General features: G+C 45.4%; 1 protein-coding gene across 1 annotated transcript in view; it reads left to right on the forward strand.

Moving 5' to 3' along the window:
- REL (REL proto-oncogene, NF-kB subunit) overlaps positions 1–24505 on the forward strand; it is a 266069-nt gene that overhangs the window by 151908 nt on the left and 89656 nt on the right. Inside the window, exon 5 of the mRNA XM_069234380.1 lies at positions 9435–9526. Coding sequence (XP_069090481.1) covers positions 9435–9526 — 92 coding nt within the window. The remainder of the gene's footprint in view (positions 1–9434; positions 9527–24505) is intronic.

The following is a 24505-nucleotide window of genomic DNA, read 5'->3' on the forward strand; positions in this document are numbered from 1 at the left end:
CCTAAATGATGTCCATGTTCAGCCACACTGTGAGAGAATGAATGTTTGCACTAGTTCATGTTTCACGTTATCGCAACATTGTTGTGATATGTCACAACAATATGAGGAGTTTTCAGTGAGCCATGAATTACTAAGTTAACAAAATATCTTGTTTAAAACTTGCAACCAAAAAAACATTTCCAGATAGTGATCAATATAAACATAAGGACGGTGTGTGAGGGTTCATGGGGGGAAGGTGGTTATTTGAAATCTCCATGCTCTCTGGGTCAAACTCTTTGCCTGCAGATAGGACCTTTCCTATTCCCTGCTCTTAAATTAGCCTTTTATTCAGTCTGCAGTTAGTAGTTACTTATAAGTAAGGTTCATTCTTTAGGCTGAAGTAAAAAAGGAGTTGACAGCCGCTTGACAAGGAGTGACATTCACAAGCAAAGGCTCAGATCACATCACACCCAGAATATCCAAGTGGTGGGTAGATTTGGAAAGCTGACACGTTTTCAGGAAATTCTTACCCTGGTTAAGAAATGTGGTTGCCGATTCTTTATCACGTTTACTCCTAGCTAATGTAATAGGAAGAATGTATGGATAATGTTGCCCTGAAAGTGGTAACTGAGAGCACTTTAAGTTACTCTTAATACAGAACTTCAGTGTAGTTGTGGCATTGCCCGAAAAACATGTTTTGGTTAGAAACCCCTGGGCTTTTAGGGAAATAAAGAAGGAGCTCCAGTTTTACAAAGGAAATCTTTTTAAAGGTGAGAAATTCATAGGAAGACCGTCTGTTAACAACTAGGACTGTAGATCTAGGACATGAGGCCTATTATGGGAGAAGAGTAACTAAGAACCAGGTTAGATACCATTACTGGTGGCCTGATCTTTATTCTATGGTTGAACATAAAGTGAGGTTTTGTTTTAGCTTTGCTAGTAGCGACTAAGGAATTGTGATGCACATATCACTGTTATCTCCATTGGAGATTCCTGCCTGGCCTTGAACTAAATTAGCCCTATATATAATTGGTCTTGTCACTTTCAAGGTATTAGAAGGATAACTCATTTTGATATTGGTAGAATACCATTCCAAGTGATTTGTTATTAAGGTCGGAAACCATACCTCTACCAAAGTACTTGCAGAATTCTTTAAAGACATGTTCCTGGGGGAATGAATTCTCAGGACCTTAGTGACTTCCAGCAGGGTCCAATTAACCTCTGAGGAAATGGAGGAATTTATGCAGGAAATGAAAATCACACATTTGTAAACAGCCTTATATTGTCCTAGAGCCAGTGTTATGGTGAAAACGTCAACAGGATGACTTGTCTTTAGCTGACTAGGGTGAATAATTATAAGGAACCGATGTGTTGCAAAACGTAGTTTTGGAATATTGCGTCACTCCCCACACTGTGACTGAGGAATCACCCTTTTATCTCCTTCACAGGAAGCTTACCTAGCACTAAGGTGTCTCTTTCCTCAATACGTGATGATAAAAGGTACAAAGTAACAGAAAGCATTCTATAGAGGGTCAGAGAACACCAAGGCTGATACATGGAGAGAAAGATGATCAGTGTCAGAGGGTAAAGTCCCTCAAGTCGAGCATGGGGGATTTGATGTAAATTCTAAGACCTGAATTAAAGGAAAGCACAAGAACTAACTGTAAGGACACTTGGCCACCAATTTAAACTCTTCACATAGTTCCCGAACCAGTCCCCCATTTTTACTGTGCTCCTGAGGAAAATTCTCCCTGGTCCATCCAGAGCACCAAACCACCCCTCAGAATCTTAGTCCATGGCTTCAAACCAAGCTTTCCAAGCACCCCATATTTTTGCAAACTTGTTCAGACAGTCCAAAACCTTGTGACCCTATTCTTCCACTCTCATGCACCAGTCCATGTTGACTTCCGAGGAAGCCACTCTTGGAACACTGCACTGCTCCATTTCTGGACCACATCGCACCTGGCCAGCATTATAGCTACATAACAGAATAGATGGGTGTATTTGTCCAATGATTGCTCAATCCGGATGCCAAGCATTATTAATTTAAGCGTGGGTTCCAATGGGGTTTCTATGACCTCAGACACCCTGGCTGTGGAGAAGGCACCGATTTCAATTTCCCCTCAGCATATAACTACCTAGTATAGCTTTCTGGCTCCATTATACTCCTGTTCGCTGCCAGGAGGGCTACTTCTGCTCTGCGAACATCCAGTCATTAATGACTTCTAACTGGTCACCCAGTAATATAGATGGAGGTTTGGGTGGGCAATACCCCCTTCAAAACTTTCCTAGCCAGTGCCAACATCGCTATTTTGGGGGCTCTGCCATCACACAGTAACAGCCTCAGTTGTGGCCGCCACTTGTTTGAAAAAGCTGTCCGTAATCTCAAAAAGGGAATTCTGCAGGGCGTACAGACATTTGGGCAAGTACATCTTTTTGTAGTGTGCATGCCCTCAAAGCAACAACAGTAGTCTACACCAACATCCCACCTCTCTCCTGTAGTCACTTAGCAGCCTGCCCAGGTTGTTATCATAGAAGAGGTGGTGGTCCCTGCTCACGTATGATCCCTAAGTATATGAACCCCAACTCCTCATTGGGAACCAGACAGCACCATGTCTCCCTGGGCTGCCATCTCCCCAGCGGGTAGAGACAACATTTGAGCCAAAGAGATCAAAGATCTCAAGTATTCTATTAATGGATTTTTCTGGCTCAGCTAGGTATAGGAGGGCATCATCTACATACAGCGAAACAAAATCCTCCCACTCATGTTCCATGCGGAGTCCATGCGCCAGGGTATCCCTGCGTATCCAGCTCGCTTTTGGTTCTATGGCTAGTGCAAAGAGGGTCGGGTATGGGGCAGCCCTGTCTCGTTCCCCTTTCCAGGGCAAACTCTGATGAGTGTTCTGCTAACCCTGACACGGGCTGCAAGATGGGTGTACTATAGTCGACCACAAGCCCAAAAGGATGGGCCAAAGCCAATCCTCTCCAGTAGAGCCATGAGGTAGGGCCATTCCAAAGAATCAAATGCCTTGGCGGCGTCCAATGCCAACAGCGTTGCATGCTCCCGCAGACGGTCCTCCTGGGCTAACCAGCCAAATAGGTGTCTGAGGTTATGTATGGTGGACCTTTAGGGTATAAAGCCTGATTGCTCCGAGGCCACAATAGTGTGGATCACTGGCAGCAGGTGATTAGCCAAGACCTTTGTTTCGTGTTGACGAGAGATCGGTCTGTACTAGGAACTTAGTTCAGGGGGCTTACTCTGCTTGTGGATTAAGACTACATCTGCCTGTCTAACCTCGATGCACAGCCCCCGGGACCTTGTGTCATTGTATTTCATGTGAAGTAATGCCACCACCTGCCGATTCCACTTTGGCAAGCCATTGGAGCCTAGTGACTTACCCCCTTTCAGCTGTTCCAGGGCCTCTGCTGTCTCCCCCTACTGCAAATCCCCTTCCAGGGATTTCACCGTCCCTTTTTCCAGTTTCACTACTGGGATTCCCCAGAGGAAGGCACCCAGCTCTCTGGAGAGACCATTGTCCCAGTACTGAGTATAAAGATCTGCCAAAAGTTCAGCGAAGTCCAGTGCTTTTTCTGCGGCTGTCTCCTGTGTGTCATCCCAACCCCCATCAGCATTCTGAGCACACACCAACAGTCCTCCTCTCTCCATGCCAACCGCACCAGCAGCTTCCCTGCCTTATTCCTCACTTCATCAAGTGTGTGTTGTTCGGCTCTAAATAGTGACCTGGCTTCCTGGTGAGCCAACCCACGGTATTCTGCCCTAGCTGCTTCAATGCAAGCGGCTAACTCCTCTCTGTGGTGTGCTACGTATTGCACCTCCGATACCAACAGCTTTTCCACCAGCTCCCTACAGGCTCCCTCTCCCTGCTGATCGGAAGGGCTATGAACTGGCTATTTATCGCCATTACATAATTCCTGAGGTTACTGAGCCCTTGTTCTCCTTAAAGTATGCCTCGTTGGCCTCCTTTGTATTGCATTTTGAGGACACCCCAATAGGACCCTTGGATCTAGTCTCCACCCAAAGGCCGCAATTACAACTGGGCCAGTCAATTGCATAATCAGTGGTGAGTGATCCGAAACACCCCACAGCAGATACCTCATGTTCCTCCACCTACTTGTTTGCCCACAGGAACAAGGAAATAGTTAATAAGTCAAGTCAGTCAAGCAATGCAATAGCCATATAAGAGTATTACCTCTCCCTGGGGTGGGTGAATTGACATGGATCCTCCAGCCCCAGCACCCCCAAGAAGCTACTCAACCTAGCATCCTCCCTGGGTCTTAAACCACCTTCTTCTAATCTGTCCCGTTCCCCCAAAGAGTAAGGTTAAACTCTCCACCCACCACCAGCAGCCCCTCAAGAATTGACATGATCCATCCCAACTTCTTATCTAGGCCCAGAGCCTGGAGGTCTGTCCAAAAATACCAGGATTCCACATATCATTTCTCCCCCTGCTGTGTGCTTCCCGTGGCCACCCAGCAGACATGGGGATCCACCCACATCTCCGTCTCCTGGTATGGGAGGGATTTGCAGGCCAATATATAGGTATCAAGTGGGCCTGTTGTGAATCCTGAATGGGAAAGCAAAATGTATTTACCCTTACCCAGGAAGCCACAGTTGTTACACAGTAGGCGGTTCTCCTGCAACAGGACAATGTCAGGCGTGTGCTTGGCCAAAAATTGATTGAAATGCCGTTCCTTATTTTAGTTTGTCACCCGTGCCATTTCCATTCCAGAATACCATTTCCATTCCAGAATAGGACTGTGAGGGATGCTCCACCCATGCTAAGTGGAGTGCCTGCATTGTGTTTGCCCCTTAACGCAAACTGCCCCCAAGCAGCCACAACTCCCTGACAGTCCTTGTTTCCTCATGCAGTGAGTTTGCAACTGCCCCCCATGCCCGAGGTACCTGTCACCCTCCCCCCAACATATTATACTTAACCCAACTAGAGTTACAGTCTTGCTGCTCCACAATGTAAGGCTGGGCCCTGCAGCTCACCAATTGTCCTCTGCTCCGGATTGGCAAGCTCCACAGTCCTCAGCACCAGCCAACAGTCACTTCAAGGCGGACACAACTCGGTTAGGACCCTTAGACAGTTTTGTCTGCCATCATGTGGCTGACCACTGGTAGGATCGGATCTCCCATTCAGTTTCAGGTCAGCTGAACCTGACCTGAATTCTTTCCCTTGTACGCACTAGCGTGCGTTTTTGGGAGGTGCCTGGCTCCCGTGCGCATTAGCAGAGCCATCTTCAAAGGGCTCGTCAGTCCTTCTACATTTTGCTTATTTTATGCTTTGCTAGCTTTTACCTTTTTATTTTAGTTTGTATTTCATTACCAGTTGTGTCTGCCACAACGGAACCTGTAGCAGAATACAAGGGGTTGCTGAACCCTTGTTTTTATTGTATTTCACCCTTTCACTTGTTTCAGGCTGGGCCTCCCCAGACACGTCCCCTCGGATGCCAACCTTTAAAATCACTGCCATGTCGTGTATGCACTGAAGGTGCACCTGGATAGCCCGGACCACGCTCAGTGCCAGCCACTCTGCCCGTTTTATCTCGCAGCCTAGAGCCCCTATTTTCCACTCAAAGGACCAGCTACTCAGCATGAATCCTCTAGGTAAGCGCTGCCATGGCCCCACTTTAAGTCCACTGGGCCCCTCAGACTCCTTCACTTGCCCTTACTGGAGGCTCGCCTTATAACTGAGGGCCACTAAGACCTCCAGCCATAAGCCACCCAATCACACGTGTACCTTTATTATTGCCCGCTTTCTCATCAAGCACGCACTGGAATTCTCATACCTTCCCGAATCCCAGTCACTAGATATTGCCTTCATCACTGAGACCTGGGCTGATGCAGCTTCCAGACCAGAGTTCTCTGTGGCAGTCCCTGTAGGGTACTCACTTCCCAGATTAGAACGACTGGGGAAAAGAGGCGGGGGACTAGCCATTATCTATTGCAGCCTCTTCAAAGCCTCATTTGTAGGACACGCTTGTTCCTGGGAGCTCGAAGTGATGTAATTTAAAATCGAGTTAATCAAGAGTTACTAGTTTAACAGCTTACTTATATCCCGCCCCCAGGGCCTTGTACAATTTGTATTCAAAACCTCCGCCAACTATTGGACACGAAATTTGAATAATCCGACTTTACTATCCTCTTTCCAAAAGAGAGGTTCTTTTTTACTGTCATTGTGCAGAGAGCTATAGTAACATTCTATGATAACCCTGTGCTTGTCAGGGAACCTGAGTGTTGGTTGTCATTGCAGTGTCACTGTTCTGTTAATTTCTGTCAATTCATTATGTCTGCTTCTTGGGCAAGCTCCATTGCTCCTGTGGCTGGCATGTGCAGCCGCGTCACATAAGCATTGATTCTCACATTTTGCACCTTGGTATTGTAATTGACATCTCCGGTTCTGCAGGTTCAGTGTACCTTTCCTTCGAACAGATGATAAATTCACACAGACTTAAACTTGTAACAAACATTCACGTGAAACTAATTTAAACATATAATAATGTAGACCAGGAAAATTCTGTTTCAAAATAATCCATATGCAAAAAATCTTTAGTAAAACAGAATAACTCTGTTATGAACAAATTCAAGCATAAATAACTTAAGCTATCCAACAGTATGTATAATTGTTCATCTAAATCTAATTCATAAAAAAAAAATCAGACATTTTTTTTAAAGCAGTAACTATCCACAGTCGAATAAGTTGTAAGAAAGTTATTCAGCAGAGCCCCAAGTGAAACAAACCAAAACCAAGGAAACATTGAAAAAGGTGTCAAATAGTGAAACAGCCAGTATATTGGTATAAATCGGGTGCCCTCAACCAGTCTATTGGGAGCTACCAGTAACTCCCAGACCCCTTCAGAGTATGTCACAGCCAGGAGTTCATTTTTAGGTAAGCACAGGGTCACATTTTTCTTTTTAAAGTTATGGGAAGCCTGTGTTTATTTTACATTAATATCACCAGGCTGCAGACAGCAGGGCCTGATCAGGAGCAGTGCTGGAGTCAGATTTATGACCCAGGTCACAGAGGTGACTAATTGAAGCACTCAAGTATTTAACTTTTAAATAAAAGTCCTTGTCAACTCAGTATTGGAAATGAGAACAAAATGATGTTTCTCAATGCTTTTAAATTGATGAACATTAAAAGTTACCTTATAATTAAATTAACTTTTCATTGTAATTTTCTCAAATTAGTTTTCAAAGTTTTACATTTACAGCAGGCCTCTTGCTCCCGGTGGCCGTTAGAACACTGTGCAATATTTATAACTGAAATGTATTTAAATGGGAGACATTTAAAGTGCATAAAAATGTTCCACATTATGAACATTTTTGCACTTTAAATGTTTCCCATTTAAAAACATGATTGTGTGTTTGTGTTATAATGGTGTCACATATGGTGAAAGGTATTCCCTGTGCTACAAGTACATATGACACCGGCTCTCAGTTACCTATACACATATATCCCATTCATATGCACACATGTTCATACATCCCCAAAGACCATGTTCTCAGTGACACATGTGGCAGCCGTGTCATAGTGCTCCTAGTCAAAGTATTTTGTTCAAACCATAGGGTCTGGCTCTACAGACATTAGGCTCAATGTCAGGGAAGTTTGGCGTGGGGGTGTCTGGTAATGTGCAAGTTGCTTAGCCTTCGGTAGCTCACAGTGACTTTCACTGATCAGAAGTAGCTCTCGCTACAGAAGAGGTTGGAGACTTCTGGTAAAAGTCAAAGAACAACCAATTCAAATATATACACTTTGAAAATACCAGATAAATTATCTGGAATGTTTGTACAATCTTAGGTCTGTCTTTGAGTATTTCTTGATGACATTTAGACCCTGTATCGGATGTGAGGGTCTCATCTGGACTATAAATAACAAGGGGAATGTTCAAGATCTTTGGGAGGCCTAGGGCCAAACTCCTAAAGTGATGCAATAAGGAAGAGAGATCAAGTAAGTTTTGCGTTGTATAAGAGGCACGAGACATCCTTTCTGATTATTGTAGTGTATGATATAAATTAAGAAAACCCTATGAAATAACCCATGGTGGTGGATGACCACAGAGGATCTCTTATGTCTGTGTATCATTAAGAGTGGAAAAAGTAAAGGTGCCCCGTGGTGGTACTATTTAGGAGATAGGGCTTGTAATGGATCAGTTTGATCCGTATTTGGACAGCAGTTCAAAGGTAATGTCATTGGGAAGACCCCCCTATCGGAGACTCCTTACTGCAGGAGTGGAGATAAATGGGTGTGTATCTCCACGTCCGCAGAAAGAAGTCTCTTTTGGACTGCCGCCCAAATACGATAAATAGGATAAAAATGACAAGACACCTTTAGCTCATTAGAGCAATTCTAGACCTAGAAATCTGAAGGAAAATTCTTTCTTGATCTGCCTATGAACAAGGTTGGGGTGTATCATGCTCTCCACTTGAACTCAGAGAGTGGAATTGCCCTTTAAGGGTCTTGACCCCTGCACTGCCTTAGGGATACAAAAATATAATGAGGGCTTGATGCTGTGTGGGAGCATGAACTGCACCATTGGGAATGGACTTCACTGAATATTGTGGAAGCCCTGGCTGGATAGAGACTTAGACGCCAGGAGCCTTTAGTGGAAGCGTGGGAGCTGTGAAAGAAACAGGAGTGACTTTTCCAGCATTTAAAAGAAAGTAGGCCTTTGTCATTTTTTGGCCTCTGGGGTAAAAAAACTGAGTTCTCTAAAAGAGGTGCAACCTTATTAGCTACATATTGCAAGTTTAGCTTACTGAGAGCTTTTTTCCATTAAAGTTTGAGTCTGTTGTGGGACAGCCAAAAAGAAACATCCGCCCTGTGAACTTCTCCTTTGCTACAGCTTTTTCCTCTTGCCCAACTAGAGATTTCAGAAACCAAAAAAAGACTACATACACTTTGGGACTGAGATAAAATTGAGAGTCTTCCCAGCACCAAAGCGCCCGCAGCTACCGGATCCAGCGTAGTCACTTGGAGCATTTGACATAAAAACTGAAAGCTTCAGTAGGAGCCAAAAGCTGATGTATTTAACATCCACTTGCACTTACTGACTTCCCTGCCCCACAGGAAAAGCTTGACTTCCAGAAAAAACAGTGATCTTAAGGGACAACGTTTTATCAGTGTGACCGGCTAGAGTCACTCCACCAGTGCTCCACTGGGAGTTATATCGTGCCACTTTAATGTTTTTTGGTACAACTTCCTGCTCGTGCCATATCGTCTAGAACTTAAGTAAGGTTTTCTCAGTGAAATGTGTTTTGGCCTTTCAAGATATGGTCTCATTAAGTTGGTGGGGTACACCCTCCCAAGTATGAATAAATAATAGCTGATGTTTCTCAAGCTTTCCATATCTGACAAGGATGCAATGAATGACAAAGCGAGGGTATTTACATTACGCTTACGTGCATATTATTGTGTTCTATGTTCTAGTTTTCAGAACCTGGGAATTCAGTGTGTGCGAAGAAAAGAGGTTAGGGATGCCATCCACTTAAGAATATCCAGAAAAATTAACCCTTTTAATGGTGAGTAGATTTTTTTTCTACTTTTGTAATCCTGTAATGAAGGCCTACAGATAGCACATAAAGTCAAGTGTTCGATGGTGGAGTTCAGTAATGTATTTTTCATGAGAGCAAAATATGTTTTAAGGAAAAAACTGGCAAAAATGTTAGTTATTGCTTATACATGATTCAATGTAAATTATTTCACTTAGTTGAACACGTTATGTTTATGTTATGTTTATGGATCTTTAACGTTGGCACTTTAATTTGTAAGGTAAAGAGAACTGTGATTACGTATATAATAAATAGTTATTGATGTGAGGAACACCTACCTCCAGGTACTGTCTGACTGTAAGCTGTGACATTCATGAATGTGGTAGCAAAAAAGCTATCTTCGAACCAGGGCCGCTGGAATTAGATGGTAGTACTAGGTCTAATTAAATGGCAGCATTGACTAAATTATTTTACAAAGAAAGACACATTATGTTGCATAATTGTTATGGGATGGTTGATCATCTACAAATTTTGACAATTTAACACACTTTGGCCTAGTACATTTGACAATTTAACACTCTTTGGCCTTCATTACACATTTTCCTGAATAGGGCGGTGTATTTACCGCGGGAAGTAAATACCATTACCTCAGGGAGAGGTGTTTACCACAAGAGGTAAATACCTCGTATTTCAAGTTTTCAACAGGAAAATAAGGAGTAACATGCTTAATCGATTTCTAATGGTGTGCCTTTTTTCTGGGACTTGTATTCCAGGAATTTTCAGCAGGTTTGAGTTACTGGAATTTATCAGGGGGAGTCTGCAAGGATGTGATAATTATCACACAGCTCTCAGCTCCAATCCCTGTGCAGACACTGGTTTTCACAGGGATCAGCATATAGCCCTGAATATGTAATAAAGGCCTAAAGCAATAGGGATTCCATAGCTGTAAAATACATAGGTTAATTAAAAATAAAACTATGCACATCAAGCAAATCCTCTCCAGCAGAAAGCAGTGCCATATATACACATTTATAGTACTACACAGGGTGTGCCTCATTTATTCTGCTGATCCCAGTTAGACTTTAAAGCCTGTCCTCAGTTTTAGGTTTACCTTGTGAACACACAACCGGGCCTCTGGAATCACTTCTTTCACACAAGAAACAGCCCTGCAGAGCTATGCCATTTCTCACATTTACCATGTCCCCTGTCTCACTACGAGGTAATATGGGATTTAAGGAATCGGGCCTTAAGAAGAGATGCAGCATTTTTGGAAGGACACCCAGCTGCTAATTTCTGAACAGTGTTTCCTTTGTCAATATGCAATTGAATGAATTGTGAAAGCAAATATTTTCACGACCAAGAATGAATAGTTCGTTCTCCCACGTTTGACTTACATTTATCTATTTCAGAATTTATTTTTCTGTTGCTAACAAAAGCACCCACTATCTTCCCGTCTACTGAAGGTGGACAACTAAGTATGTTTGTTGAAAGCTGCAAAATATTTAGCAGCTTTTGTATTATGCGGCAAGTGTGGCAAAGCCATATATACACAGATAAGCAGTGGCCGCACAACCTTGTGTTTTTCAGAGGGCGTTTTTATATCAAATGGGCCATTGAACATAACATCATAAACAAGAAGTAAGTACAATTGTATAAAACCTTTAGGAGAATGCCCTATAAAAATAAACATAACCTATTGCACAATAGATGACCTGGAGCCTAAATGCGTTTCCCAGAACCAGAGGAAAGAGGTCCCAATTCTGGTCTTCCTTTGTTTTGGCTGAATCCATTCATGGATACAATCAGTATCAGGCTGGCCTGTAGGGCAATCAGGCGGTGTCCGAATGGGTGATCGGACTAGTCAGCTTGGCTGTTTGTGTGCCTGTTTTATGATGTCTTGGACCGGTTTGTACTGTCAGTTTCCGGGTGTTAAAAGACCATCGACTGCAGCAAGCTGAAATCCATGCAGTGTTCCATACTTCACAAACCACTTATATAGCGTGTATTTAAAAGTTCAAATCTGTCACAGTTTGCAATGTGGGGCACCTAGTTAGCGATTTACTTCACTGAAAAGGGCTACTTTTATGTTAGTGCCCGGCCTATTTTCTGTCCTAGTTTTCCACCTGTGGCTCTGGTTTCAGATAAATTACCCCCCTTGAATTAGTAGCATGTATTTGTCAGGGCTTCTAGAGAAGCGGTGTTGCACCATCGCAGCAGGACATGTGACTGATATGAGGACTCTGAAAGTTTCTGTTCTACAATAGGCTGGTAACAGCCCTAGGATTCTGGAAAAAGCCCTGCTCCTCTTCTTGGAAGAAACGAAAGCTGTACTGCCTCGTGATGAGTGGTGGAAATGAAGGAACCTCAGTGGATTGAAGCCTGCGTGGAGATCGTCCTGACGAACTGTACATCCCAGAATACACAAGGACCTTGCAGTCCACTGGTGCAATCCTAAACTGAAGAAATCTGTATTACAGGAGGCTTGAGGACTAGAAGAAGACATTCCAAATCTGAGAGTACAGTGAGCCTTCATCTCCTTGCACTCCTCATACTGCCTCAGAATTTGTGGGAATTCATGCCACCACAACTAAGCCTGAGAGGAAAACAGGATTTTCCTTTTAGTGTGTGCCTTAGTGTATTATCCTGACAACTGAAACTGGTTACCAAGCCCTCATTCTAGAAGCATTTAGAAAATCTCTGTACCCCTGTTTGGGAGATATCTCGGTTTAAAGATACAACTTTAAATCATCCTAAATCATGTTTCATTGTTTGCTAGTGACAACCTGTGTGTTTAGTGGGTGTGGATTCTTTGGTGTATCTGCGACCTGAACATTTTAAAGGCAGCCACCAGGTCTCAAGCAATATGTCTGTAAAGACAGGTACCCCTTTGCATAATTTACTTTGCATAATTTTTGGAAGATTTTGAATTCCTTGTCCTCAAAGTAACAGAGTTATCCCCCCTTTCGGGACTGTTGACAAACTCTGACCCAAAGAGGGGGGGATGATCCGATAGGCCTTCAGGATAGATACTCTGCTCGGAGGACCATTGATGCCTCTTCTGCAGGCACCAAACGATAATCTAACATTGTGCAGCTTTGAAAAGTAGGAGTATTCCCTGCTTCTTTGATGCTGCCATCTCCATAAATCACAGAGGCCTAGGAAGTGTGTGAGTTTCCCCAAAGGCGTGATTCCTGTTGAGGCACCTCCTACACTCGAGTGATTCAATGTCGGGAGCATGACATTGTTAAAATTCCCTCCCACCACGTGGACAGCCAAATGAGCCTCCAAACGTATCACCGACACCTGATCAAGTACTGGCTGTTGGAGGCCAGGCGGTACGTAGACATTAATCAATTTGCAGGACTTCTGCCCAATTGTCCCTGAACTCCCAAATATCTTTCACCTTTGTCTGTCTTCTGGACACCTGACATGGGGATGCTTTGAAACAGGTATTGCTACCCCCTTGAAGTAGAGGTGTATCCCACTTGGACCAGGAGCATGTAGGCCCCTCTACCCAGCGAGCGACACTGAGTCCTCTTTAGGCGGGTCTGTTGGAGCAGGATGGCATCTGGTTGCAGACATTGTATGTAACGCATGACCAGGTCTCGCATCACCTTGCTTTCCAACCTATAGACATTCCAGGACAGGATGCAGGGCGTTTGGTATCTCGCCCTGTGTCATACTGTGGCAGTTTCACAGTGCCAGCTGCCCCTGCTAACCTCCCATACGTGGTGTACCCAAGCGTCCCCTCTCCCCTAAATGTAACTGAACCCCCCAAATGATACTCCAAGTTAGCACCCTATCCATCTCCCTCCCTATTCACCGCCACCTCCCGACAAGCATAAAAAGCATGTCAACTGGACAACTACTTGTATGTGAGCCAAGAGAGGTCTGTTACCTGCCCACAAGCCTCCGGTTACCCAATCAATGTTTTAACTACCGCAGACTGGAATGACCAAGAAAAAGAGAAAGACCCACCCCGAAGTGAAGTAAGAATAGAATGGAGAAAACAAAAAAAATGAGTCTGCCCTGCAGAAGGACAAACCATGCAAAAATATGTGTTTGTGTGTGTTGGAGTGGAGTCACAGGACCTGTTTGGTGTCTTATCTGCGACTCCGCCATGACCTCTGCAGGACCCTCCCCACAAATCTCCTGCCAGTCCCACACTTCCTCTGTGGTGGGAAAGCAGTGTGCATGATTTTCGTGAAGCACCTTCAATTTTTGGGGATAAAGCAGCATGTATGTAAGGCCCATGGCTGTCAGTTTTTGCTTGACCCCTGCAAACCTCAGCCTCTGTTGCTGGACCAGCTCGGTATAGCCAGGAAACAAATAACATGGTTGTTGAACCTCAGGTCTACCTAGTGTCTTACCTCGCTGGTGATGGCCTCCCTGTCTCTGTAATTAATGAGTTTTGCTATTTTTGTCCAGGGTGGACCAAAGAGTGATGCGCCCTCTCTACCACAAACATTGAGGAAAAGGCAGTCTCAGGGATTTTCTCTCTGAGCCACTGTTCCAGGAATAATTCTGGAGTAGTGCCCTCCACCCCCTCAGGGAACCCACAAATCGCAGTTTGCACCTTCAGGCTCAATCCTCTGCATCCTCCGCAGATGTCTCCAAATCTCTGCAGCTGTGTCCTTAGGATTGCTACGGTGGTCTTAAAGGATGACAATACCTCCTGTATCTGGACAACTTGTTATTCCTTCACCTTAGATCTGTCTGCAGCCTTACAGAGGTCCACTCTAAGGAGGTTCACCTCCAAAGCTACGGAATCTATCTTGGCCTGGACATGGCACTGGAGGCCATGATAGCCGCCAGTATCTGCTCACCAATAGGTGCCTGAGGTGCTTGAATATCTCCCCTCTCCGCTGAGGTGCTCGATTGCTCCCTAGGTGGGCCGGTGGCAATGTACGGATCCATTTTTCTTTGTTGGGGTCCACGAGGTGCCCTTTCCCCTCCCATTGTAGGGTCCAGCAGGAGAGGAGATCAAGGTCACTGTGTTCAATGCCCCAGTTCAGCGCTGTGGGTGCAGGGTGGCTCACTGCACTCCTAAGGGATTTGCCCCTTCCTTGGAGACAGCCCGCGCAGGGCCTAGTCCAACAGAGCACAGACAGCCCCGGGGCCCTATCGCTCGCCAATGCCCAGTTCAACAAGGTCCAAGCTGTATTCCCCTTCTAGGCAGGTGCCATCACCAGAGTCCAAGCGCCGTGGGTGGACTTATGACACCAGGAGCGGGTACAACCCTGACAGCATTCTCCCTTCGCCCTTCAAGGACCCCCTCCACCGTAACAGTCTTTTAGGTGGAGGGAGGCAAGAGAAGAAATGAATCTCCAGTTCTCTCCGAACTGGGAGGGACAAGAAGTGTTTACCGTTGCCCACCATACAATGGGGTGGTCACACCCTGACAGAGAACATGCTTGTGGTTCCATCCTCTGCGTCACTGGCGAGTCAATGCACTATGTATGCCAGGTTGGTGGGGGGGTGCTGCAGATGGAGGCCATGGGGCCATTGTGTTTCCAGGGCCATCCTCAGTACCTCCCCCAGCCCTGGGATGATGAGGATGCACAGGTAGTTACAGAAGAGGGGGAGACTTCAGCCCTCCTTTGTAGTGCAGACATGGCCGCACCAAGCACCTGACTCCATTGGGGCACCCCGGGAAGCTGGCACGCTCTCTCCAGGCAGGCCTCGGACTGCCCTAGATGCACCTTGTGGCCGGCCAGGCAGTCACTGCCGTCAAAGCATTCTGCAATGTGAGGCACAGACAGCCATCACTCTCTCCAGGCATATATGCCCTGTGGGCCAGGAGCGGGGGTGAGGGGACACTACTGCTGCGCTGCAGACAGGAGTGTATGGGTCATAGCTTGTGAGAAGGCGCCAGCACAGTTCCCTTAGGCTGGGCAGCACCCCGGGCATTGCAACAGATGCTGGCAAGTCATAGTATCGCTATGCAACCCTACCTCCTGGCGAGCAGTGAGCCGAGGACCCACGCTGCCTCCCTGTCCCCACTGCCTCAGTGGCCGATGAAATCCCTCCTTCGGAGCTGATATCAAGGGAGGAGGTGGAGCTCTTTCTCTAATGGTGGTCCAGGTCTCTCAGGCCTCACCTGCCACACCATAGAGTTGTGGCCCTCCGGTCGACTTCTCTGCCCCAAAACACATTCTCAGTGGCCTCCTAATCTGCCCTCCAGATTCAGCTACAGGTGTTGAAAGATTTTGGGAATCTTGGGCCCTGGCAGGCGGGAAGATTTTATAGGATACTGTAAGCGGGCCATGAGCTCCAATTTTGCACACTCGGTCAGCCATCTCACTGGCCACACCCCCACAAATTAAGTCTATTTTCTTTGTTATTCTTCTAGAAAGAGAAAGTGTTCACTAGAGGTCACTGTCCTTAGAAATAATGACGTTTGCATGATTTAGTTATGCTACAAAATGGAATATCACAGTTGGTATTTCTAGCTCCTGAGCTATTTAAAATTGTGGAGTCACCTATTTTTATAGCTTACCTGCAGAAAGCTTCAGTTTTGTTGGCAAGAACTCCTGTTGTCACGCACACCATACATCACACAACAGATGAGGTGGACAGCCTGTGATATACTGCAGTTCAGCTGACTGTAACTCTTGGATGGATTTCCAGCTGTGCCAACACACTGGCCCCACTCAAGAAACCACCCAGCAAGCAACTCGCCAAGAAAGCCAGCTGATTCTCCCTCGCTGTCCAAGAAACCAGACGCAACTGCAGATTACTTCAGAAAAGATGGAAGAACAACAGGACCCCAGAGAACCTCACAGCCTTCAAATCTGCAGTCACCACACACCACCAGCTCATCAGATCAACAAAGGGAACCGCCATTCAGGAATGCATCCTTGCCAACGCACACAACAGCAAAGAACTCTTCGCAGTAGTCAAGGAATTCCCTAAACCCAGCTTGGAGTTGGCAGACATCCTCCCCTCTCAAGATCTATGTGACCAGCTCGCCACCTTCTTCCACCTCAAGATAAAGGACATCTACGACAGCTTCACCACCCAAGACCCACCCTCCAAACCCACAATCACCAAACCCGACTGCCCCAGACACCAGCAGACTCTGCACAAATGGACCATGCTCACCATGGACGACACCCTGAGGATCATGAACAGCATCCATTCGGGAGCCCCCTTGGACCCATGCCTTCACCACATCTTCAATAGAGTCAGCGCCTCCATCTCACCTGAACTCTACTTCACTATCAACTGTTCCATCTAGTCTGCCACCTTCCTCGAAGACTGGAAACACCCAGAAGTAAATCCCCTGTTGAAAAAAACACCTGTGGCCCCAATGGACCTCAAGAACTACAGGCCAATCTCACTACTCCCCTTCCCAGCAAAAGTAATTGAGAAGGCCATCAACTCGCAACTCTCTGAATTCATCGAGATGAACCACATCCTGGACCCTTCCGAATCAGGATTCAGAAGCAACCATAGTTGCGAGACCTCTCTCCTAGCTGCCACAGATGACATCCGCACCCTACTCGACCAGGGAGAAACTACTGCCCTCATACTCCTGGACCTCTCATCTGCTTTTGACACTGTCTCCCACCACACACTCTGCGCAAGACTCCATGACGCTGGGCAAGGCCTAGCCTTGACCTACTCCTTTCTCAGCGGCCAAACTCTAAGAGTCAGACTCCCACGATTTTTGTCAGAACCCACCAAAATCAGCTGCGGAGTGCCGCAGGGCTCCTCTCTGAGCCCCACCCTCTTCAACATTTACATGACCCTGCTGACAACCATCGTCAGAGAACATAGACTGAACATTGTCTCTTATACCGACGACATGCAGCTGATCCTCTCCCTCACCAACGAACCCAAGGCCGCCAAGAACAACTTCCACAATGGAATGAAGGCAGTCGCCGTCTGGATGAAGGACAGCTACCTCAAGCTCAACTCTGACAAGACCGAAGTCCTCATCATGTTCCCCACCATCTCCACCTGGAATGACTCCTGGTAGCCCACAGTGCTTGGAACCTCCACCCCCCTGGACCATGCAAGAAATCTTGGCATCACCCTGAACTCATCACTCTCGATGAACCCCCAGATCAACGCCGTCTCGTCATCCTGCTTCCCCACGCTCCGCTTACTCCGGAACATCTTCACATGGATCCTCATTGAATCCAGGAAAACAGTCATCCATGCACTTGTCAGCAGCAGACTCGATTAGGGCAATGCTCTCTACACCGGCACAATCCCTGAAGATCCAAAGGAAGCTCCAGAACATCCAGAACGCCACTATCAGACTCATCCTAGACATCCACCGTCACAGCCACATCTCCACCCACCTGCGAGACCTACACTGTCTCTCAATCAACAAGAGGATCACCTTCAAACTCCTCATCCATGCCTACAAAGCCCTCTGCAACGCCGACCTGGATATCTCGACTACCGCCTTTCCTTTTACACACCCACCAGACACCTCCGCTCTGCCCAGCTGGCCCTGGCCACCATCCCACAGATCCGCAAAACCACAGCTGGAGGAAGATCTTTCTCCTACCTGGAACTCCCTGCCCTTGCATATCAGGCAAACTCCATCCCTGCCTCAATTCAGAAAGGACCTCAAGACCTAGCTCTTCGACTGAACCATGGATGTTTCTCCCCACTCCCCTCAGTGCTTTGAGACCCTAGTTGGCAAGTGTGGGGTGATACCACTGAGTGGTTGTGTTAAGGAACTGCCTGTTAAGTGGGCAGTTATGGTTTCAGAGGTAGTCTACATCTTTACCACTGTAGGACAGGCTTTGGGTGAGGAAAGCCGATGATGCACTATTGTGAGAGGGTTGGAGTGTCGCTGAGTGGTGGTTTATGGCTCACGGGAGTGTGGATATGGAATGCATTAACTGTAGGAAAAGATTGGAAAGGCCAAGGGGCACAAGATGGTTGGTGACAGAAGAAGCAGTTTGGAAAACAAGGTAGGGGTTTTAAAGTGTTACCATGGTTGAAAGTTGATATGAGTTGGATAGAACGAGGTATTTGAGGGCACAGAGAGCATTAATGGTGGAGGGGGAATGCTAGGATTCCTGTATGTATTCGTCAGGCATGTTTTATGATGGCATACAAGCCTGTCCTATTAAAGCTCCCTTTTTGCACTCTAATTTCCTGGACTATAGTTCTTTCCTCTCTCTGCTTTGTGATGCTACTGTTCTTTTCTTTGGCCTTCTTCTGAAAGCTGCGGTGAACAGCCGACAAGGGGATTATTTTACCGTTCAGTTATTATTATATCATTTGTCTGTCTAATCAAATGAGACATATAGAACCACTCACCTAGAATAATCAAAGCTAAATAGCATAAAAGAATTAAACAAATAGAAAAAAATAGGTGTACAAATATACGAACAATTCTTTCATTCAAGAGAATTTTTCATGATGAAAGTCAATAAAAACTCCATCCGGTACAAAACCATCAAAATTCATACATTTATGTTGTACACTTGTTATGAATTTTGATTATGAGTATAGAATGACAAAGGTGTGATTAATGCACTGTTGTTGGGGAATAGTTAATAAAGTGAAGCATTTCATGAATAGATGTTCCCACTTTGATGATTATAGAACAATGAATTGAGCCTTAATGCACTAAATACGCAAGAACATTCTCCGGACTCAATTGCATGTAAGATTCCCAAACATTTCCTGGTAGAAGAAAAATATTAATAATAGCGAGCTAACATGTCCACATAGATAAAATCAGTGGTGTTGGAAGTCGCGCAGAAGACATGGAGATCACACGTACATTACTTCGAATCAAGTGTAAATATAACACTGTGCATGGACTTTGTGGTATTCAATTGATTCAAACATTCTCTATATGGAATTCACTTAAATGTAAAAGCATACCAGACTCTGTTGGTAGAGCAGGGTCGAGTTGTTGATTCTTTAACAAGGAGTACAGTTGTGTGAATTGTAAACATACTCAGAGTTGAGACTAAGTTAAACATCCTATACACACACTTTCAGTCTCAGAATTATTTGGTCACCCTGATGGTGTGGTTATGCCGACACTTAATACTGCGGTCTTTCTGAGAGAAGAATCACAATAAGCAAAGTGAAGTTTACCAGAAAAGGATTGAATGAAGCAAATTATCCTGCTTTGGGAGGATCTCACCTTATTATGAGTGAAACTTATGAACAAGGAGTGGTCGCAAGCTTGCTAAGGGAGACATCGGCCATAAACCCATCCTCCCAAACTCTTACTATACAAAAACCATGGGTTGCCAGGAAGGATGGACCATCAACGGATCCAGTGACCTTATTGGAGGGATGAACTCAGCACATATGTAAATTGTAGTCTACTGGGTCTATTACATTTACTTTAAAATGTCCCATTGGTAGTCAATGTTCATATTGCTAAACAACTGGACTTTTTATAAGCATGTGGGGAAAAAACAGTGGGCCATAATCCACTGCGGCAGCGATATTGGATTGATCTAAATGGCATGTCTAAATTCTCATGCAGAACTGAGAGCCTTATTACAACCTTGACGGAGGGGTTTCCTCCATCACAAATGTGACGAATATCCCGTCCGCCATATTACGATCTCCCTTTAATATAATGGGATCACAATACAGCGGACAGGATACCCTCCACATTTGTGATGGAGGAAAACCCCTCTGTTAAGGTCGCAATAAGGCACTTATTCTGTTTTAATTGTTTACTTTGTTTTAGAACCTCTTACTTTAAATCTTCATTGTTCATTAAATTGGGCAAATTCATGGCATGATATATGGGTATGATGGGTAGATTATTGGAATAGTGGTCAACAGTACTAGTTACAGTGGTTAAATTCTGCCAACAAAATGGACTGTAAAATTCCATAAAGACGGTGGCCATAGTGAACAACATAACTATACGGACGAATAGGGTCTGTTTTACAAAAATATAATGATTACAACAGCCATGTTGGGTGTTACACGAACACATTTCATAGAAAATGTCAGACCATATAGATGGTGATTAAATGTTGTTTTGAACAATTTTAGGCAAACATTTATAAACAAGTTAGAGTATAAAATGTAAGGTGCAAGAAACTAGTTTAATGATAGGAATCATATGACATTAAATTACATCCAAATTGAAGGACTTGCAATGGTCGTTGGTTTAGAACATCTTTCACAATAATTAAAAGAATAGTGAAGATGCAGTGCAGAACCAGAGAATCAGTTGATCAACATAGTAGCCATTCCCAAAACCATGCTGAGTAAAGGTTTTACTGTTGGTATCAGACAAATGTATCATGGTAATATGAGCTAATAACAGGCCTATGAGTGATACATGGTATAATACCCTAGTTATATCATTACATAGCCACGCATGCCCATTCCACTGAAGCATTTAGACCATTAGTTACACTCTGTTCTTTTCCAAAGTAATGTATGCAGGTGCATATTCCTCTTTCCCAACCCTAATTCATGATTGTGTACAGTACAGAGCTGATAGGCGTGAATGAACATCGCATGTTTTTTTTTATTTCCATTTTTCCTTAATAGGAAAAATGTCAGCTGTGTAAGAAACTCCCCTGTAAGTATTGCAGCCCTTTTCCATGCTTACTACACATCTTACAAGTACCTCATTTACTTATAAGTTTGGAAGTGCTTTGTGATTTTGTGATTGTTCACCACATTATCATTATCCAATCACACGGCCATCCCAATGAGAAGTCCATTGCCCCACCACTTGGATACGCTTACAGCTGTTGATATATCTTCACAACTTGCATATTTTTCCAGTTGTGAGTGCATTTATTGAATGGAGACTCTCCAGATCCTGATTTTGTGAATCAACTTTAAGGATTTGTGAGCAGACACATCTACTTACCCTACTTACAGAACAGTGTGCAAAAACTACAGATTTTTTAGGCTTTTCCCAAGAGTTCTGATTCCTAGGTGTTATCTGTTACATCTTGAGAGTCAATATGGAGGCCTGTTTGTTGGGAGCAGTGGTGGTCTTGATTTCCATCTCACTGTAGTGCCAATTACATGATGAGTGGTTGTCATGGTTGTAGGAAGCCGTCTGTTAGAAATGGGGTTTCTGGTTGGCTAGGGTGTGCACCTCAGCCAGGCAGAACTTACCCACTCTGGTCAGGGCAAGGGAGTTACACGTCCAAGATAACCCCTGCTCACCCCCTTGGTAGCTTGGCACGAGCAGTCAGACTTAACCTGGAGGCAATGTGTAAAGCGTTTGCATAACACACACAACACATGTGACACAATATCCCCACCACAAAGGAAACACAACACCAGATTATATGAAAATATACTGTATTGTACACAAGGCAATTATCAGACCAAACATCACATATCAGTTCTATCCTGCTACCTTAGCAGTTGTCAGAACGTTACACATTAGTTACTCTGCAACCTAGCAGTAGTCACACATAACACACAGGGTACTCAGTATTCTGCAACATAAGCAGTAGTCAGGAAAACACGTTATTACATCACATCACTTGTCATAAGAATATCATAAAATGCCCATAGTAGGAACATTAGAAAACATATGGCAAGTTAGAAAAACATATTTGCAAGCATGTCCATAAAAGGAACATTTGCATACACATATGTAAAAACATCAAACGCAGGTAGGTAATATATGAATCAAACAAAAGTCTGTAGAAAGAACTTTGGATTGCAACTATATTGGTCCTTTAAACAGTACCTGGTTGGATGAAGGCACCTCCAGTGCCTAGAAGGCGAACACTGGGGCCCCCGGCACTCCTATTCGCAAAACGGGGGCCTCCCTTATACTCTGGGGTCAGAGGAGGGCGACATGCACCTCCTCTCTTTTATAGACAGGCCCCTCTGGGGACCGTGATTACTGGGGCCCCCCCCCCCGGGGCCTCAAGCGGCCCTCACGAGGGGGGCCAAAGCCAGCAAAAACAACTTAGGGCAGGAGGGGGGCACCACGCACCCCCTCCGGTTTAATGACAGGCCCCTCCCGGGACCCGTGATCTCTGGGGGCCCCCCGGGCCTCCACTGGCCCTTCCACCAAGCTGGGGGGGCACAATAATGCCCGTTTTACCTAACAGCAGAAAAGGAGCGTCCTGCTCCTAATGCAGAGGCCAGGGGGAAGGGGGCACTCCCCGCGCCTTCCCCTGGTCCTGCCGTGAAGCCACAAGAAGATCAGACCACTCCTGGGGCCCGAGCAGACACTCGCCTACACCCGATGCGGTGCGCCAGTGTTCTTCCAGCTTCCCGGGTTGCTGCAGTGATCTTATTTAAAGGGGCACAATGCCTACGAGCTCCCAAGGCTCCATAAGCGCGCTGGAATCAGTGCTATGGCAGCCACCACCACGGAGAAGCACCCCTCGTGAAGAAATGGATGCAGGGGCCACAGCACCCTGCCCCTGGGGAGCAGAATCTTAAGACAAGGTCCTCAGGTGGAGGGCCCAACTACAGGCCAGCACAAGGGAAAGGCAGCAAGTGGCAAGTCCTTCACAGTGACCAGGCAGGTCACAGGTCACAGGTCAGCACAGCAGCAGCAGTCCATGGCGGTTCCTGGTGAGTCCTTTCAGCCTTTGGTGTCCAGCTCCAAGATGATTCCAAGAGTCTCCAAATTGTGGCGAAAATTCCCCTGTACTTATAGTCAGTTCCTACAGTGTTTTACCATGGTAGGGAGAGGAGGTTCCAGCCAGTTACAACTGGTTCTGGGAGTGCCCCCTCTCTCTTTTCAGCACAGGCTCCAAAGTGGGGGGTTAACAACCCTATTGTGTGAGGCCAGGGCACAGCCTTTACAAATGTAGGTGTGCCCCGCCTCTCCCTTCCCTCAGCCCAGGAAGACTATTCAGTATGCAGATGCACCTCTGTGACACCTCTACCCTCCCTGTGTACAGGCTGTCTGAAAAGTATGCACAAAGCCCCAACTGTCACTCTGCCCAGACGTGGATTGGAGTCAAGCTGCAAAACACCAGAGTCATAAGCACAGATAAATGCGCACTTTCTAGAAGTGGCATTTCTGTGATAGTAATAAAAAATACACCCACACCAGTAAGCAGTATTTATTATCACCATCACAACCATACCAAACACGCCTACGCTACCCCTCATAAATCAGACAATACCCTTTACACATAAGGCAGGGCATTTCTAATGCAATCCTATGAGAAGGCAACACTCACAGCAGTGAGACACCAAGTTAGGCTGTTTGTCACTACCAGGACAGGCCATGCAATATGGCACATGTCCTGCCTTTCTACATACATGGCACCCTGCCCATAGGGCTTGCTAGGGCGTACCTTAGGGGTGACTTACATGTAGTAAAAGGGGAGTTCTGGGCCTGGCAAGTAAGTTTAGATGCCAGGTCCCTGTGGCAGAAAACTGCGCACACAGGCCCTGCGCTAGCAGGCCTGAGACAGGTTTGAAAGTCTACTTAAGTGGGTGGCGCAAGCAGCGCTGTAGGCCCACTAGTAGTATTTAATTTAAGGCCCTGGGTATAGAGGTACCACTGTACAAGGGACTTATAGGTAAATTAAATATGCCAATCATACCAACTTTAGATGGGAGAGCACCTGCACTTTAGCACTGGTCAGCAGTGATAAAGTGCTCAGAGTCCTAGAGCCAACAGCGAGAGGTCAGAAAAACCAGGAGGAAGGAGGCAAAAAGACTGGGGATGACCCTGCGTAAGGCAAAAAGTCCAACACCGTCTCTGTATATACTATATCAAAATGAGATATAGTGTGATCAGAGTCCAGGGGTTCCCCAGAGGCAAGTCTAAAGTAGATGATACTGATGCCCTCTTTGGTGGTGGTGTGGTCAAGCAGTTAGGTTTATCAGAGGATAGTGCAAAACATTTGTTGTACAAACACACAGGGAATAAAGGAAGCACACACTCAATGACTAACTCCAAGCCAATGGTTTTTATATAGCAAACATATATTTTGTTACTTTATTTCTAGAACCACAAGATTCAGTTTGCATGCAAGTATATTTGCAGGTAAGTATCAAACATATGTATCAACACCACTTTGTTTCATTTTGGCAAGTTAAACG

The sequence above is a fragment of the Pleurodeles waltl genome, chromosome 5, assembly GCF_031143425.1.
Source record: "Pleurodeles waltl isolate 20211129_DDA chromosome 5, aPleWal1.hap1.20221129, whole genome shotgun sequence".
NCBI lineage: Eukaryota > Metazoa > Chordata > Amphibia > Caudata > Salamandridae > Pleurodeles > Pleurodeles waltl.